We start from the raw sequence: 18,474 nt of genomic DNA on the forward strand, positions 1-18,474 counted from the left end.
GAGGACCCTGGACCCTGCCTACTGAAGGGGCGGGGGCAGTGGGGAGGATCACATCGCTAGGGGGGCTGCAGGGACTGGCATTTACTTAGCTGTCCCTGCTGCAGCCTCCCAGGGGTGTGGGGAGCCCTGCGCGCCCCCCTGGATGTTGGCTTGCCAATAGACACCAAGCAAAGGAACCTTTGTTTTGAATGAGAGCCGTTTTGGAGGCAGGGTTCTTCCTCTTCTAAGTGGGGTTGCCCTCCCTCTAAAGAAACTGGTGCCGTGCCTGGGCATGTTTTGGACCTCGGTGCACTCCTGGAAGCGCAAGTGGCATCCCCAGCCTAGATATAATTGGGCTGGTTTTTCAGCTGTGACTCCTGCTGGAAAGTGCCCTGTGCAATGGAAATCAGCTTCTGCATCAACTATCTCGGCTTCCCTAAAACTCAGATGTTTTTCTAGTCTCAAGTAGTTGCATTCTGCCTTTCTCTGTTTTACTCTTTCCTGTCCTTCCTCTCTAGTTGTGGCCTTATTCTTTTGAATAGTTGTTAAACAAACAAAACGTTCATTATTTAATATATTAATTAACATCAATAATTGTGGTTATATCAATTAATTGTTGTGGCTTTTCTGGTCCCAGTTCTGATCAACGCAAGAAGGGGGAGTGGCATCCCCAGCTTTTTTCCCCCTTTATCTCTTACTGCATTTCCTCCTTGTTTCAGCGTCCCTGGTTTGCAACCGGTTTGGAAGAATCTGTCCAGACACCCTTTCCTCACAGTACGAAATCCACATAGAGGAGAAACTCTGTACATGCCCAGAGTGTGGAAGGAGCTTCAGTAAAAGCTGTGAATTGATGACCCATCAGAGAATGCACAGAGGGGAGAAACCCTATACGTGCTCTGACTGTGGAAAGAACTTCCGTTTGAGAATTTTTCTAACATGGCACCAGAGAACCCACACAGGGGAGAAGACCTATAAATGCCAGGAGTGTGGAAAGGCGTTCAGTCTCCGCAGCGCCCTTTCAGACCACCAGAGAATGCACAAACGGGAGAAATCTTACACATGTCAGGAGTGTGGAAAGAGCTTCACTTGCAGCAGCGCACTTACGACTCATCAGAGAACTCACACAGGGGAAAAGCCCTATTCATGCACAGAGTGTGGAAAGAGTTTCAGTTGCAGCGGCAATCTGAAATCCCATCTGAGAACCCACTCGGGCGAGAAGCTCTATACATGCCCGGAGTGTGGAAAGGGCTTTGGTTGGAGAAGCAATCTAATAAACCATCAGAGAATCCATATAAGGGAAGAACCTTGTATATGCCAGGAGTGTGGAAAGACTTTCCTTCAGAGTTTTGATCTTACAGTCCATCAGAGAACACATACAGGGAAGAAGCCCTATTCATCCCTGGACTGTGGAAAGAGCTTCAGTTCCAGGAGCCGTCTAATAAACCATCAGAGAATCCATACAGGGGAGAAGCCCTATATATGTCAAGAGTGTGGAAAGGGCTTCAGTTGGAGCAGCCGTCTAATAAACCATCAGAGAATCCATACAGGGGAGAAGCCTTATACATGTCAGGAGTGTGGAAAGAGCTTCAGTTCGAGCAGCTGTCTAATAGATCATCAGAGAACACATACAGGGGAGAAGCCCTATATGTGTCAGGAGTGTGGAAAGGGCTTCACTTCAAACCGCTGTCTAAGAAACCATCAGAGAATCCATACAGGGGAGAAGCCCTATTCATGCCCAGACTGTGGAAAGAGCTTCTGTTCAAGGAGCCGTCTAATAACCCATCAGAGAATCCATACAGGGGAGAAGCCTTATACATGTCAGGTGTGTGGAAAGGGTTTCAGTTGGAGCAGCCGTCTAAGAAACCATCAGAGAATCCATACAGGGGAGAAGCCCTATACGTGTCAGGAGTGTGGAAAGGGCTTCAGTTCGAACAGCTGTCTAATAAACCATCAGAGAATCCATACAGGGGAGAAGCCTTATATATGCCAGGAGTGTGGAAAGGGCTTCAGCTGGAGCTACTGTCTAATAAACCACCAGAAAATCCATACAGGGGAGAAGCCCTATACATGCCAGGAGTGCGGAAAGAGCTTCAGTGATAAGAGTGTACTTAGAAACCATCAGAGAATTCACACAGGGGAAAAGCCTTATTCATGCCTGGAGTGTGGTAAAGGGTTCTCTCAGAATGGTTCCCTTAGAAGGCATCTGAGAGTGCATAGTGAAGGCACTATTCATAGTCACTGTTGAATAATGCACTGTTCCTGCCGGAGCTGTGCAGAGCCAGCACCATTCAGGGGACGTTTATCTCTGAGAATCCAATCCTGTTTCCTTTCCTTATCTCTTAATAAAACCCTTTGGCTTAAAATCTCTGCCGTGTTCTAGGATCAGTGGATTTGTTTGTTTGTTTGTTTAAGGAATTCATGTCCCGCCTTTCCATCCCTCTTAAGGGTCCCCACGGCGGCTTGCAAAATAAAATTTCAATATAGTCAATAAAACGATGCTAAAGCATTAATAGAGAAACAATTAAAACCATGAAAACAATAGAAGCTGAATTGGGTCACAGTTGAATGGTGTTTCAACAAAAGTGTCAGCCCCCCCACCCCACCCCAACCTGCTATCAACATTTAAAAGCTACCCTAAACAAAAAAGTTCTTGAGGCTTTTCCAGCATTTCCTGCAAAAATTGTAGCCAATATTTATTGCTGCTGCAGTTTTGGGCCAGTCAAGGACATTTTTGTCATTTTGCAGGTACTATTGGTGGAGTGCGGCCATTTTATCAACCCTGCATAGCATCCCTGGGACCCCTGCACAGCCCTGGGAAGCCCTCTGGGAGCCAGATCTCTTGGGCTGGTGGCACTGGTCTAGATCTCCCAGGTTTGGTCCCACAAAGCTGCACTTTAAATTGCTTGGAAGGGTGGGAAGGGAGTGAGTGCTTGGCACTAGGCATCACTGCCCTGGATCAGCTGGTAGTCAGTAGAAGTCCTCCTCCTCTTTCATGGCAGAGGCTGAGTGGAACAAATAATTGACTGTGAAGCGGAAATCTGTCCTGTCTCCTTTCTCAGTGGTTGTAGGGGTTTGTGTGAATAGCACTGATTGCTCTGCAGAGGCAAAACAGAGAGATGAAATGCTGATGATACTGTTTTGAATGCATTGAGATTCTTCGCTGTGTCCTTTCATTAGGGAATCCCACCTTTGGGGGTTTTCACCCCAGTCTCTGCCCTGTAATGAACCTGGATGTTTCACAAACCTTCCCCCCATTGCATCTTTCAAGAAGTGGTGCAAGTCTGGAGGTTCCACCTCTGATTTTGCTTCCTTCCTCAGTCCTGCATGTCTTGGATGTCTGATGTTCCTGGGTTGCAATCCTCACCCTCTAACCTGCAAGAAAGCCCCACTGGACAGGATGGAACTGGTTTCCTCTGATTAGACATCCATAGGCTGGTATTATAATCCCACCCTGGGGCGGAGGGGAGGGGGAGAAAGCACAGGCACACGACACTCCCCCTGGACAGGGTGACCAGATAGAAAGGGGACAGACCGCCTCTACCTTTAACCATTGAAAACGGGATTTTGGCAGATGCAGAATTTTAGACCTTTCCACATTGAGCTGCACCTGCCAAAATCCCCTCTTCTATACATTGGTTAAAGGTCAAGGCACTCTGTCCCCCTTTGTATCTGGTCACCGCCTACAGGGACACACACACAGGCTTAGCTCCTCGTTGAGGACTAGTCCACAGAGAAGGCTACAGTCCTGAGGACTCCAGCCACAGCACCCCTTGCACTGCTAGGACAGTGCAGAGACCCTCCCACCACACCCACACACAGAGAGAGACCAGATGCAAAGGGGGGCAGGCAGAATGCCTCTCCCATGAACCACTGTATCCAGGAGGGGGTTCCTAGTGCAGCTTTTTAATCCCTTCCATGTGGAGCTAAAGTTCTTCTACGAAGTGCAGTTCTTCCCTCCGCTATGCAGTGCTGCAAGGTAGAGGCACTCAGCCTGTCCTCAGGGACTCTGTTTCCCAGCAGCCCTGCTGGATCATGTGACTGGGAACAGGAAATGGGGGGAGCTTTGCAAGAGAGGGTGGCAGAAGGAAGCCAGCACCAGTCCCCAGACCCAGAGAGGGAGAGGCCGCCAGCAGGTGTGTGGGGCTGGAGGAGGGAAGCTGGAGGGTCCTCATTGCAGGGGGGGCAGAAGGGGGCTCTTCCCAGGGTGTGAGGTGCCCCAGGAAGGAAGGGCCTGCTGGGCTGTGCCCTGGCACCAGTGAGCCCTCCTGCTGGACTGGCAGGCCTGGGCTAGAACAAAGGCGCCCGAGCGAAGCCATGATTAAGACCTGACTTGTGCAGGGGGTGGAGAGAGGGGTGCTCTTCTCCCTGGCAAACAACCCCAGAAGTGGGGACATCGCCTGAAACTGAGTGTTGGCAGAGCTGGAACAAAAGAAAGGAAATATTTCTTGACCCAGCATGTCATTAGTCTGTGGAACTCCTTGCCACAGCATGTCTGGCCGCCTTTCAAAGGGGATCGGAGAGATTGATGGAGGAGAATTCCATCACAGGTTACCAGCCGTGGTCAGGGTGACTGGAGGTCATAACCGGAAGAGAGGACAAGGCACCCCAAAGTACAGGACAGTTAAGAAAAATGTAGAACATGACAACAGAAAAGTTTAAACTTCTATTGATTTCATGCGTTTAATTTAAACACTATATTGCTCATTGTTAAATCTAAAATTCTATTACGTGGCATTTTATATACTCACTTTGGAAATGTGACTGTGTAATGTTTCCCAAATCAATCAGACTATTCTAGCAACATAGCAATTTACTGTAGTGTAATAGAAAACCAATTGTTAGATCAGAGTTCAGGGCAGTCAGGAAGTTCCGCCTGTCTCACCTGGATTGCTCCCATGAGTGTCTCCTTCAAATTGTCTTGCTGGCTTATTACATACTTTGAGAACTCTGAGCAAGAGAAACACCGTCCACAGACTCCCCCCACCCTTAACCTCAGATCCTAATCACCACCTGTGGTTGTTACCCCCAATCGTTCATAGGAGTTGGGATGAGGCAGTAACTGGTGTGGTGCCCCCACTCTGCTACAGAAGGTCCCAGATTCCATGGCTGGCAGTATCCCCAGGTAGCATTGGGAAGGCCCTACTGTTCCCAAAAGGGCCTGGTTTAGTTGTTTAGGGGAATTAGTGCACCTGGTCTATTGGAACACTGGCACCTTAGACTGGATGCGAAGCAGCGTCCTGCAGAAATTCCCTTTACTCAAAGAAGAGACTGAGAGAAGTATTCCAATAAACGATTACAGCTTCATTAAAAGGGACACCTAAGAGATATCCAAAAGAATCAGTGAAGGACTATTGTAGTGTCCCAACCAGAGTGTGCTATTGCGGTGAGTGCAGTTGTGCGAGTGTAGTTGGTGCATCCGAAGAAATCAGAAAGAGGGGATCGGTAGGGAAGGATTTCAGGGATCCCCGCTCTGCCAACCCCAGCCGCTAGCTGAAGATGGGGAGAGTAGGGAACAAGGCGGGTGAGGGAGGAGAGAGAGTTCAAAACGCAAGTCGTAGCTGCCTGTCTGGGCGTCCGGTCTGTGAGCAGCAGTTTCTGTGAGCAGCATGTGTGGACACCCCGGAGAGCGACCCTTTCCTAGTCAACCCTCCTTAGTATTTAAGGATATTGAAGAGTTGCTTACGTGTAAGCAGAATGTTTGGGGGTCAATGTGTAACTTGGGGTGTTTGCTTTTAATGTATCAACAGGTAACTTGGGTATGAACGAAGGGAGTCAACCAGGTGACAGCAAACAGGGCTAGCAGGGTCAGCTAAAATACAGATTAGCCCTTTGGCGCCAGAGGATGTCTGGCAACTTAAAGTGAGGTTTCCCTAAGTTAATGCCAAATACAGGTATGATGCCATGTTTTGGTGCAAAATACAGAAGTGACTGGAATTGCCTTCAGGAAAGCAAACACTAGCTGAAGGTACAATGGAAAACTGAGTTTCATTCACTAGAGACACCACGTAGGAGGATCAATTTCCTTCCAGGATGTGTGATTGTGAGAGGCGAATACAAATAAACCACCAAGTCTGAGCTTGACCAAGGTGGGAATGAGGCCTGCAGGCCAGGTTTTCCGGGAGAATAGTTCATTTTGCCTGCTAGCATCCAGTTATGAAGGCCTGTTCTTGATATCAAAGGAACATAAACAGAAATACAATCAAATGGGGGGATTTTCCCCCGAGAGCTGCTGCTAGTCAGGGTTGACAGTACAGGGCTGGATGAACCAGGGGTCTGTCTCCTGACTGTCTTTCTGGGACTTTCCTCTCTAAGCCAGGCTTTCACTTTCTCCTAACCCCTGGTCGCCACCCAAGAATACAAGAAGGAACATCCCTTCTTCCATTCTAAAAGGAGTCAGGACAAACCCACGTGGACGAGTGATGTCTTGTTCCCAAATGCCCCACTATACTCATGTCACACCACTGAAACATGTTTGCCGCTTGAGTGCCCATTCCCCCAGTCCGGAGAGGCCCTGCTCTTGCTCTTTCCCAGTCCAGTTGGGATTTAAAGTCCCTGAATTCAGATTTGGTGCACATCAGAGCCTGCCTGAGGACAACACCTGGAATTGGGTGTCCTGGAAAAGGAGGCAGAGCAGACCAAATAACAGGTTATTAAGAAGAAATATTTTGCAGGTTCTCTTGTCCTTGGCAGGGTGGTGGTTTGAATAGGAATGATTTTTCTGCAGAGGCACAGCCAGGAGATGAAATCATTGCCAATGACACTGTTCTGAACCAAGTGTGATTTGTGTCCATTGGTTGGGGAGTCCAATACCCACCTGGTTGCTTGAGGGTTTTTGTCCTGATTTCCCCTTTAAATGATCCTGGCTATTTCACAGAATCCTGGACCATCTTTCAAGAAGGGGTGCAGGGCTGGAGGTTCCACCTCTGCTTTTGTTACCTTCCTCTGCCGTGTATGCCTTGGATTTTCTGACCTTCCTTGGCTGCAGTCCTCACTTCCCTGCAAGGAACCCCATTGAACACCATGGGACTTGCTTCTTCTGATCAGACAACTGATCTGGGATCAGACATCCGAAGAGGACAGAGAGCCTCTGCCTTTAACCACTGCATAGGGATTTTGTCAGGTCCAGATCTTGAAACCCTTCCATGTTGCATGTTCCAAAACTCCCTTTTCCATGCAATGGTTCAAGGTAGAGGCACTCTGTCCCCTTTGCATCTGATAACCCTACTTAGGGACTACATTTCCCAGCAGCCCCTGCTGAATCATGTGACTGAGAGCAGGAGATGGGGAGGGGAGCCTTGCAGGAGAGGGTGGAAGAAGGAGGGAAGCCTCAGTCCCAAGACCCAGAGAGAGGGAGAACCTGGAAAAGCAGGTGAGGGAGACTGGAGAAGGGAAGTTGGAGGGTCTGCATTGCAGAATGGGGGGAAGAAGGGAGCTCTGGCTGTGGGGCTCTGCACAGGGTAAGAGATGCCCTGGGAAGGAAGTGTTCCCCGGGCTCTGCACTGGCACCTGTGAGCCCTCCTGCTGCACTGCAGACACCTGGGGAAGGTCTCCTTTGGCCCTTGGGGAGATCCTGTTACATCCCAGCCCTGGTGATTGCCAGCCCTTTCCCTTGCCTGCCCTGTTGGACACTCACAGTTGGGACAGAGAGGCAAAGGGTCCCCGTCCCCTGGCACTCCTCCCAGCCAAGGGTGCCTCTGCATTTGAGGATCATCAGCATCTTGCCCTGTTGCCTGGCAGACATTGTGCTATCCTTCCCTGCAGCCATCCAGTCTCCTTTGCATCCGCCACCAAGATCAACGGAAAGGACTCCAAACAAGGAAGCCCAGCATGAAGCAGGTAGAAGATATGAAAACCCTTGTGATGTTCTTCCCATTTCTCTCCCTGACAGACAGTAAAGAAATGGAACCAAAGCAAACCAGACAACCACGTGGAGGAGCGGAAATGGCTGCAGCTCATCCAGGCCAGGTAAGGGGAGCAGCATGAACCTCTCGCCTTGTCTCACAGGTGCATTTCCTCCTGGGTCGCCTTCCACACTGCGACACAAGAGACACTGTCAGCATTCCCCACTGTCATTTCTCACACGACATCCCAAAGGAAGCATGTAGATGTTCCTCCCTTGCTGGACTGCAGACTCAGCCTGGGCTAGTCTTTTAATGGGGAGTCTCCTTTTCCTTCCAGAGCCTCATTTCATTTGCGGAGGTGGCTGTGTATTTCAGCAGTGCCGAGTGGGCTCTGCTGGATCAGCGCCAACGGTGCCTGCACGAGGCGGTCATGATGGACAACTACGAGAGCGTCACCTTTGTAGGTAAGGAGGGTCCTTTGGCCATTCTTGATAGATGCCCCTACAGCATCTCCTGCTCCTGAACCTCCTTCCTTTTTGTTGTCACTTTGTCTCTCCTGTCTCTCCATTTCCACACTGAGCATTTTGTTTTCTCCTGCGAATTCTTCAGCCACTATTTTTATTCTCTCTTTAGTCCAAGGCTTCTCAAACTGGGGCATGGCATCGCCCCATCCTGAGGACCCTGGACCCTGCTCCCTGAAGGGGCGGGGCAGTGGGGAGGATCACATCGCTAGGGGGGCTGCAGGGACTGGCATTTACTTACCAGTCCCTGCTGCAGCCTCCCAGGCATTTACTTACCAGTCCCTGTTGGGAGCCTGGCGCACCCCCCCTACATGTTGGCTTGCCAATAGACACAAAGCAAAGGAACCTTTGTTCTGAATGAGAGCCATTTTGGAGGCAGTGTTCTTCCTCTTGTAACTGGGGTTGCCCTCCCTCTAAAGGAACTGGTGCCGTGCCTGGGCATGTTTTGCACCCCGGTGCACTCCTGGAAGCGCAAGTGGCATCCCCAGCCTTGATGTAACTTGAGCTGGTTTATCAGCTGTGACTCCTGCTGGAAAGTTACCTGGGCGATAGTTGATGCAGAAGCTGATTTCTATCTCGACTTCCCTTAATCTCAGTTGTTTTTCTGATCTCAAATAGTTGCATTCTTCCTTTCTCTGTTTTACTCTTTCCTATCCTTCCTCTCTAGTTGTGGCCTTATTCTTTTGAACATTGTTCTGGTTGTTTAAGCAAACCAGGCATATTATTAATTATCTAACATGTTAGTGAACATCAATTATTTGTGGTTGTGGCTTTTCTGGCCCCAGATCTGGTCACCGGAAAAAGAGGGGTAGTGGCGTCCCAAGCAGGCTGGAGTGTTTTCCCTTTATCTCTCACTGCATTTTCCTTCTTGTTTCAGAATCCCTGGTTTGCAACCGGTTTGGAAGAATCTGTCCAGACACCCTTTTCTCACAGCATGAAATCCACATAGAGGAGAAACTCTGTACATGCCCAGAGTGTGGAAGGAGCTTCAGTAAAACCTGTGAATTGATGAACCATCAGAAAATGCACAGAGGGGAGAAACCCTATACATGCTCTGACTGTGGAAAGACCTTCCGTTTGAGAAGTTTTCTAATATGGCACCAGAGAACACACACAGGGGAGAAACCCTATACATGTCTGGAGTGTGGAAAGAGCTTCATTTGGAACTGTCATCTAATATATCATCAGAGAACACACACGGGCGTGATGCCCTATACATGCCCGGAGTGTGGAAAGGGCTTCCGTTGGAGAAGAAATCTTATAAACCATCAGAGAATCCATACAAGGGAGAAACCCTATACATGCCAGGAGTGTGGAAAGGTTTTCAGTCTGGACAGTGCCTTTTCAAAGCATCAGAGGACACACACGCGCGAGAAGACCTATACATGTCTGGAGTGTGGAAAGAGCTTCAGTTGGAACAGCCAGCTAATATACCATCAGAGAATCCATACTGGGGAGAAGCCTCATACATGCCAGGAGTGCGGAAAGAATTTCCGTTTGAGTTTTCATCTTAAGATCCATCAGAGAACGCATACAGGGGAGAAAGCCCATACATGCCAGGAGTGTGGAATTGGCTTCCGTTGGAACAGCCACCTAATATACCATCAGAGAATCCATACAGGGGAGAAGCCTTATACATGCCAGGAGTGTGGAAAGAGTTTCCGTCTGAGTCTTGATCTTAAGATCCATCAGAGAACGCATACAGGTGAGAAACCCTATACATGCCAGGAGTGTGGAAAGAACTTCAGTTACAGTTCTGGCCTTAGAAACCATCGGCGGACACACACACGCGAGAAACCTTATAAGTGCCAGGAGTGCGGAAAGAGCTTCAGTTCTAAAAGTGCACTTAGAAACCATCAAGTAATACACACGCGGGAGAACCCGTATTCATGCCAGGAGTGTGGAAAGAGTTTCTGTCTGATTCTTGATCTTAAGATCCATCAGAGAACACATACAGGGAAGAAGCCCTATACATGCCAGGAGTGTGGAAAGAGTTTAAGTTCTAGCAGTAATCTGAAAATCCATCAGAGAACCCACACGGGCGAGAAGCCCTATACATGCCGAGAGTGTGGAAAGAGTTACACTTCTAGCAGCACACTTACGACCCATCAGAAAACTCACACAGAGGAAAAGCCCTATTCATGCCCAGAATGTGGAAAGAGTTTCATTCTCCGCAGCCAACTGAAATCCCATCAGAGAACCCACACAGGCAAGAAGCCCTAAACATGCTGGTAGTATGAAAAGAGTTTCAGTTTTAGCTGCGCACTTATGACTCATCAGAGAACTCACACAGTAGGAAGGCTCTATTCATGCATGAAGTGTGGAAAGACTTTCATTCTCCGCAGCCAACTGAAATCCCATCAGAGAACCCACGGAACCCAAGCAGGGGCTTGGACTGGATGACCTCTGAAGCCCCTTCTAACTCTAAAATACTCTGAGCAGCTGGACCAGGCCAATACAGCACCAGAAGTTGAGGTTGGGCAATTCCAATGGTAGATTTGATAAAGAGGGTCAAAGCCCCTCACTGACACTTCCCCATAGAATGTGTTTTGAAATGTATTAATCTCTGGCTCTGGAAAGCGACAACTGACAGTCTCTTCTTGAGTTATCCCGCTAGATCTGATACATGCATTTAGATTTCGGTGAAATTGAATGAGGTGCTCTGAGGTTACACTGGCAAGTGCAGTACTTTGGAACACCATATAAATACTATCCATATTGGTGTAGTGGTTTGGGCATTTGTCTGAGACCTGGAAAATCCCTGCACAGCCCCGAAGCTTTCTGAGTGACCTAGAGTCAGTCACTATCTCTCAGCCTTACCTCATAGGGTTGTTGTGAGGGCAACAGCAGGGAAGGAAGCATGGACATCTCCCTAAGCTCCTTGGAGGAAGGGCAGTCTAAAAATGTGATTAATAATAATAATAATAATAATAATAATAACCAATTCTTTCTAGTCCAGTGCTTCTCAAAAGGTGGGTCAGGACCCACTAGGCAAGTCAGGAGCCAATTTCAGAGGGGTCGTCATTCATTTCAATGTGTATTTTATTTTTAATACATTGGACTCAATGCTACCGTGGTATGTGACTGCATCTGGGGAGATGTTGCAGATCTGTACTTTTGATGGGCTTATATAGTGGTTCCCCAAACTGTGAGTCAAGACCCACTGGTGGGTTGTGACCTGGTTTTTGGTGGGTGTAACGTCCATGGCAGGAGGAGGCCCCTGCCCTGGGGTCGGTACCGAGCGCTAGGGGCTTTCCTGTTCTAGGCGCTGTGGTCGGCGGTGAATTAAAGCACGGGGCGCAGGTAGGGCAGCTTTACACAAGCGGTTTAATTGAGTCAACCTCTTTACATTCATGGGGGCTCGTTACTTCACGGCCCCCCTCAGTCTAGGCTGACTGGTGTCGTCGTCGATGGAGCGGCTCAGGCCCCAGGCCTTCCAGTTCTTTGGAGCTTGTAGTCCTGGCCTCCCAGCCCGAGTCCCTCAGCCCTGCGCCTGGGCTCTGGAGGGCACTGCCCCGGCAGTCTGGGGTCAGGCTGGCTGGCCTTGGGAGAGCCCACGGTACCTTGTTGTTTGCTCCCTTCTCAATTAGTCCCCCTGGGTTGGCGTTAAGCGTCCATCTCGACAACCACCTTTCTCCAGGGTATGCTCTCTGGGTCAGGGCAGGCCCGGGGGCAGGAAGGTCTCTGCCCAGGCCTCCTCTCTCCAGAGATGCCCGTAGCCCCCTTCCTATGGAGGCCTTTCTCACCTGCTCCCACTGGCTTCACCTCTGGCCTTCCACCCCTCTGGAGAGGAGTGACCTCTCTCTTCCCCTTCCAGCTCCCTTATGAGGCTTACCTCAGGTCTGCCTAACCCCACCCTTCTGGCCCACGTGTCTTCCTGCTCCCAGCTGTTCCCTGTCCCTAAGTGTCCTGCACCCCAGTCCTGCTGACACTCAGGGCTTACTCCTGAGTAGGCCTTGACTCTCAAGGAGATCCTGGTGCCCAGGGAACTCCTGGCCACCTGGTCAGGGTCCAGGTGACAGTGGGTCACCAAAGGGTGATGGAGAGATCAGATAGCTGAGAGCCATCAGGAAGCAATTGGAGCGTGACTGCTGGTGACACCTTGATGCTGCCTGGGGTCATGACGTCAAGCGTTGCCCTGGCGCCAGAAGCCCTGGGGACACCACTGGCTGAGTGGGATGGGTTCCCGGCGTCAGCCCCTCCACCCCACCCTGCTGTCAACATTTAGAAGCTTCCCTAAACAAAAAAGTCTTGAGGCTTTTCCAGCATTTCCTGCAGAAATCATAGGCTGGTGGCAGTGGTCTAGATCTCCCAGGTTTGGTCCCAGCAAGCTGCATGTTAAACCTATTGGAAGAGTGCAGGGTGGGTGGGTGGGAAGGGAGTGAACGCTTGGCACTAGGTGTCACTGCCCTGGATCAGTGAGTGGTCAGTAGCAGTCCTCTTTTATGGCAGAGGCCGAGTGGAACATTGGTGTGGTCTGCAGGTGCCACAAAAGTTTGGGGGAGGATCATTTGTTAGTAGGGTCACTGAGGGATGCAAGCCCTGCTATCAGTGGGGTGTGCCTTGTCAATTGTCAAAAAACTGCTGGTGTGCCATGACAATTTTAGTGCCTTGTCAGCATGCCATGAGATGTGAAAGGTTGAAAATTGCTGCTCTGTATGGACACGCACAGAGGCTTAGCTCATCCTTGAGGACTAGTCCACTGAGAAGGCTAAAGTCCTGAGGACTGCAGCCACAGCACCCCTTGCACTGCTAGGACAGTGCAGGAACCCCCACGAGACACGCACACAGACAGAGAGTCAGTGGATATAAAGGGGGACAGACCTTCAACCATTGTATCCAAGAGGGGATTTTGGTGCAGCTTTTTAAACTCTTGCACATTGAGCTGCACCTGCCAAAATCCCCTCTTCTATATATAAGAACATAAGAACAGACCCACTGGATCAGGCCATAGGCCCATCTAGTCCAGCTTCCTGTATCTCACAGCGGCCCACCAAATGCCCCAGGGAGCACACCAGATAACAAGAGACTTCATCCTGGTGCCCTCCGGCCTGACATAGACCATTTCTAAAATCAGGAGGTTGCGCATACACATCATGGCTTGTACCCCATAATGGATTTTTCCTCCAGAAACTTGTCCAGTCCCCTTTTAAAGGCATCCAGGCCAGATGCTGTCACCACATCCTGTGGCAAGGAGTTCCACAGACCAACCACACACTGACTAAAGAAATATTTTCTCTTGTCTGTTCTAACTCTCCCAACACTCAATTTTAGTGGATGCCCCCTGGTTCTGGTGTTATGTGAGAGTGTAAAGAGCATCTCCCTATCAACTCGGTCCATTCCCTGCATAATTTATACATTGGTTAAAGGTCAAGGCACTCTGTCCCCCTTTGTTTTTGGTCACCGCCTACAGGGACACACACAGAGGCTTAGCTCCAAGTTGAGGACTAGTCCCCTGAGAAGGCTACAGTCCTGAGGACTCCAGCCACAGCAGCCCTTGCACTGCTAGGACAGTGCTGAGACACCCCACCACACCCACACACAGACAGAGGATGACCAGATGCAAAGGGGGCAGACAGAGTGCCTCTCCCATGAACTACTGTATCATGGAGGGGGTTTTGGCGCAGCTATTTAATCCCTTCTATGTGGAGCCGAAGTTCTACGCAATGCAATTCTTCCCTCTATGCAGTGGGGAAAGGTGGGGGAACTCAGCCTGTCCCCCTTTGTATCTGGCAGCTTCACTTAGGGACTCTGTTTCCCAGCAGCCCTGCTGGATCATGTGACTGGGAACAGGAAATGGGGGGAGCTTTGCAAGAGAGGGTGGCAGAAGGAAGCCAGCAGCAGTCCCCAGACCCAGAGAGGGAGAGGCCGCCAGCAGGTTTGTGGGGCTGGAGGAGGGAAGCTGGAGGGTCCTCTTTGCTGGGGGGGGGCAGAAGGGGGCTCTGCGCAGGGTGTGAGGTGCCCCAGGAAAGAAGGACCTGCTGGGCTGTGCCCTGGCACCAGTGAGCCCTCCTGCTGGACTGGCAGGCCTGGGATAGAACAAAGGCGCCCAAGCGAAGCCATGATTGAGACATGAATTGTGCAGGGGATGGAGAGAGGGGTGCTCTTCTCCCTGGCAAACAACCCCAGAAGCGGGGACATCGCCTGAAATTTAGTGTTGGCATAGCTGGAAAGGAAATATTTCCTGACCCAGCCTGTCATTAGTCTGTGGAACTCCTTGCTGCAGGATGTGGATGCCTTTCAAAGGGGATCGAACAGATTGGTGGTGGAAAAGTCCAGCTCAGGTTATAAGCTGTGAGGGGCATGTGCAGCCTCCTGTTTCCAGAGGTCATCACTAAGACGGAGGTTACTATGAAGCTTTCCAAATTAAGATATTGATGGAAATAGATGCAGAAAATTTGGATACATGGGTGAGATGGGCAGATACAATAGAAGAGGAGGTAATTTTGGAATATTTACACAGAAAGTGAAAAAGGAAATTAAAATTACAATAGGACCAAGACAGTCAACATTAAAAGTTTGGGGGAAAATGCAACTCAATTGGATGCCAAAATTTTCTAAATGGACCCCACTTGAATTTTTTTTTTTTTTTAAGTGAGGAATTTAAAAATGTTGAAAAAATTTTTTGGGAGAAGTTAAAGGAAAAGGGTTATTTTAGAGTGAAGGATTTATACAATCCTCAGGGGATATTGACTCCTATACAAGAACTATTGGAGAAAGTAGGAGGAAAATACTGGTTAAGGATCTTGGCTTTATATAGTATTTTAAAACAAAGATACTCCAGAGTTTTAAATGAAGAGGATACTCAATATAAAAAAAAATATATAGTCTTAAAGAGGATAATAAAAAGGGTGTGGCAAAACAGTTATATAATTTAATGAATAAAGATAGAGACTATATGATTAGGTTAATACAAATTAAATGGGAAAGAGAGGTGGGAATGTCAGTGCAGGAGATAGATTAATGAAAGGAATATTGGAGATTAGAATCAAAAAAATTAGAGAATTGGAGATAAAATTAATATTGAAATGGTATAGGACACCTGCCCAACTGGCTTATATGATTAAGGGAAGGAATTCAAATTGTTGGCACTGTAGAACGGTAAAGGGTTATTATGCCCATCTTTGGTGGGAATGTTCTAAGGTAATTGATTTTTGGCAATTGATATTTGAAAAGGTGGAGGAATTATGTAACCTTAAGCTGGAGCTCTCTGGGAAAATGTTATTTATGAGAGTTTGGGGAAATAATAAAGAAAAAAATATAATCAGGATTTATTCAAAGCTATGATTCTAGCTATCCATGCAGTTATAGCATATGAGTGGAAAGATGCATCAAAATGGACTGTGGAAAAATGGAATTGGTATTTATATGAATGCATACAATCAGACATAGTATCAATATTGAAACAGGATAAGACATGGGAAGATAAGAAAACCGAGATAAAAAAGAAATGGTTGAGATATATAAGATGGATAAGGGAAGGGGGGGCCAATACTGTTATAATGGATAAAATCCAAAAGGTGGCCTTATGGCTGCAGATATAAATACTTAATGTTAATGGTCACTCTTCAAGGGGGGAGGGGAAAAAAGGGAAAAAAAGATTGTTGATGTATGATTTTGTAAATATAAGTGGAATGTATACTTTATAATTACACATCAATTAAAAAAAAACAAAAAACCACTAACACGGAGGGGTGGAAGAGTTAGAACAGTCAAAAGAAAGTATTTCTTGACCCAAGCATGTAATTAGTCTGTGGAACTCCTTGCCACAGTGTGTGGTGAAGGCGCCTGGCCTGGCTGCCTTTCAAAGGGGATCGGAGAGATTGATGGAGGAGAATTCCATCACAGGTTACGAGCTGTGGTCAGGGTGACTGGAGGTCATAACCGGAATAGAGGACAAGGCACCCCAAAGTACAGGACGTTTAAGAAAGAAGTAGAACATGACAACAGAAAAGTTTAAACTTCTATTGATTTCATGCATTTAATTTAAACACTTTATTGCTTGTTATTAAATTTAAAATTCTTTTATGTAGAATTTTATGTACTCACTTTGAAAATGTGACTGTGTAATGTTTCCAAAATTGATCAGATGATTCTATCAACATACCAACTTACTGTAGTTAATAGAAAACTAATTGTTAGATCAGAGTTCAGGGCAGTCAGGAAGTTCCGCCTGTCTCACCTGTATTTTTCCCACGAGGGTCTCCTTTAAATTATCTTGCTGGCTTATAACATACTTTGAGAACTCTGAGCAAGAAAAATGCTTAAAATTTAAAAATGTAACTAGTGACAAACTCTTGACCGAATCTGCATGTAGATTATTCCTCTCCTTAAGCTGCAATTCAGGAAAGCCCTTTTTAGCATTTGCATTGAGACCTAGCAGGATTTTTTTGCAAGTACTTTTGAATGGCATTCATCAACTTTGCTGCTCTGACACTTAACCCACTTTTCATTCCATGACTTGGAGCAGGAGAAAAAGGTGAGAGACAAAACTCTGCTTTCTACTTCAAAAAAACCTGCTAAAATAAAACACAACCATGTAATTCTGAATCATTCCTCAACTGCTGACACTGCAATCTTTACCAACTAGCTAGTGTATTTTAAAGCAGTTATAATGGATAAAAATGGGAAATATTTGGTATAAAATCATTTTCTGCTATTTCACTTTGGTTAAACACCAAAATCTGCAAAAAAAAAAAAAACCCACAACAAAATCATTTTCTGCCACCTCAATACTTGACCTATTTTCAAGAACAGACAAATTGCTTGTAAGATTAAGAGTAGGTATAAAGACAAACATGATTGAATGGAGAATGGGTCAAAAAGGATTAGAAAGCACAATGGAAGTGAAGATAAGAGAGGATGAGATAAAGAAGAGGGAGAAGGATTGGGGATGGGGTGGAAGTCTTGCTGGACTGCAGACTCAACCTGGGCTAGCCTTTCAATGGGGAGTCTCCTTTTTCTTCCAGAGGCCTGTTTTGTTCACAGAGTTCTCTGTGTACTTCAGCGGTGCAGAGTGGGCTCTGCTGGATCAGTGCCAAAGGTGTCTGCACGAGGCGGTCAAGATGAACAACTACGAGAGCCTCACCTTTGTAGGTAAGGAGGATCCTTTGGCTGTTACCAGATAGATGCCCTCAGTGGGAACCTTTGTTTTGCTGTATGTTGGTTAGTAGATTGGTGGGTAGACCTGGGTGTGGCTTGTATCGCCCCTGAAGGCACCACACCCTCCCTTTCTGACCCAGCACCATTTCTGGTGGCTCTTAACAAGAAGAGTATCTCCAAGGTGGGGACACAGTGCCATGAACCGCCTGGAAGGCTTTGGAGGTCTTGGCTGGAGGAGGTGGGCTGGTCTTGGAGGGCTGTGGTTGGTCTCTCTGTTTTGGGGTACACCCAAGAGAGGAACCCATTGCACAAGCATTTCTGCACTAATAGTGGAGAGGCACTACAGGCTCAGGTGGGAGATGTTCAAGGGACAGAGCTTGCCTGTGATGTAGGCCAAATCTTAGAAGAGGACCTGCTCAAGGGGTTACTCCAATGCCAGTGTGTTCTTGCCACCCTATTACCCCTGCAGTATCTTCTGCTCCTGAACTTCCTTCCTTTTTGTTGTCACTTTGTCTCTCCTGAGATCATGTGTTACCACATTAAGCATTTTGTTTTCTCCTGGGATTTCTTCATCCACCCTTTTTAGTCTTTCTTTAGCCCAAGGTTTCTCAAACTGGGGCGTGGCAACACCCCAGCCTGAGGACCCTAGACTCTGCCTGCTTAAGGGGCAGGGGCAGTGGGCAAGTAGCAATGTGATCTCCAAGATCACATCGCTAGGCTGGCTGCAGAGACTGGCATTTACTTAGCAGTCTGTGCTGCAGCCTCTCAGGGGTGCAGGGAGCCCTGCATGACCCTCCGCAGGGCTCCCCATGTCTTAGAAAGTTAAAGTGGAGCCATAGTTGTCAGGTCAGGTGCCTGAAGGAGATAAGAACATAAGAAGAGCTCCGCTGGATCAGTCCAAAGCCCATCTAGTCCAGCTTCTTGTATCTCACAGTGGCCCACCAAATGCCCTTATCCAGTGCCCTTACAATCCATCAGAGAACTCACACAGGGGATGCCCTATACGTGCCAGGGATGTGGGGAAAGCTTCA

The 18,474-nt window shown here is 48.0% G+C and overlaps 2 protein-coding genes and 1 pseudogene across 3 annotated transcripts in view; all 3 read left to right on the forward strand.

Annotated features, from left to right (window-relative positions):
• Positions 1–2,342, forward strand: part of LOC136663717 (zinc finger protein 208-like) — a 30,607-nt gene extending 28,265 nt beyond the window's left edge. Inside the window, exon 6 of one of the 2 annotated variants that reach the window (XM_066640598.1) lies at positions 855–2,342. In XM_066640598.1, coding sequence (XP_066496695.1) covers positions 855–2,224 — 1,370 coding nt within the window. In that variant the 3' untranslated portion in view covers positions 2,225–2,342. Of the gene's footprint in view, positions 1–698 lie in introns of both variants that reach the window. The other variant, XM_066640597.1, reaches the window with a different exon arrangement.
• Positions 2,343–4,045: 1,703 nt separating this feature from the next.
• LOC136663718 (zinc finger protein 850-like) lies at positions 4,046–11,285 on the forward strand (annotated as a pseudogene).
• Positions 11,286–14,171: 2,886 nt separating this feature from the next.
• The window catches only part of LOC136663715 (zinc finger protein 850-like), a 36,545-nt gene continuing 32,242 nt past the window's right edge, over positions 14,172–18,474 (forward strand). Inside the window, exons 1-2 of the mRNA XM_066640590.1 lie at positions 14,172–14,219; positions 17,311–17,437. Of these exons, the coding sequence (XP_066496687.1) occupies positions 17,407–17,437 (31 nt within the window). The 5' untranslated portion in view covers positions 14,172–14,219; positions 17,311–17,406. The remainder of the gene's footprint in view (positions 14,220–17,310; positions 17,438–18,474) is intronic.

The sequence above is a fragment of the Tiliqua scincoides genome, chromosome 13 (genome assembly GCF_035046505.1).
Source record: "Tiliqua scincoides isolate rTilSci1 chromosome 13, rTilSci1.hap2, whole genome shotgun sequence".
Taxonomy (NCBI): domain Eukaryota; kingdom Metazoa; phylum Chordata; class Lepidosauria; order Squamata; family Scincidae; genus Tiliqua; species Tiliqua scincoides.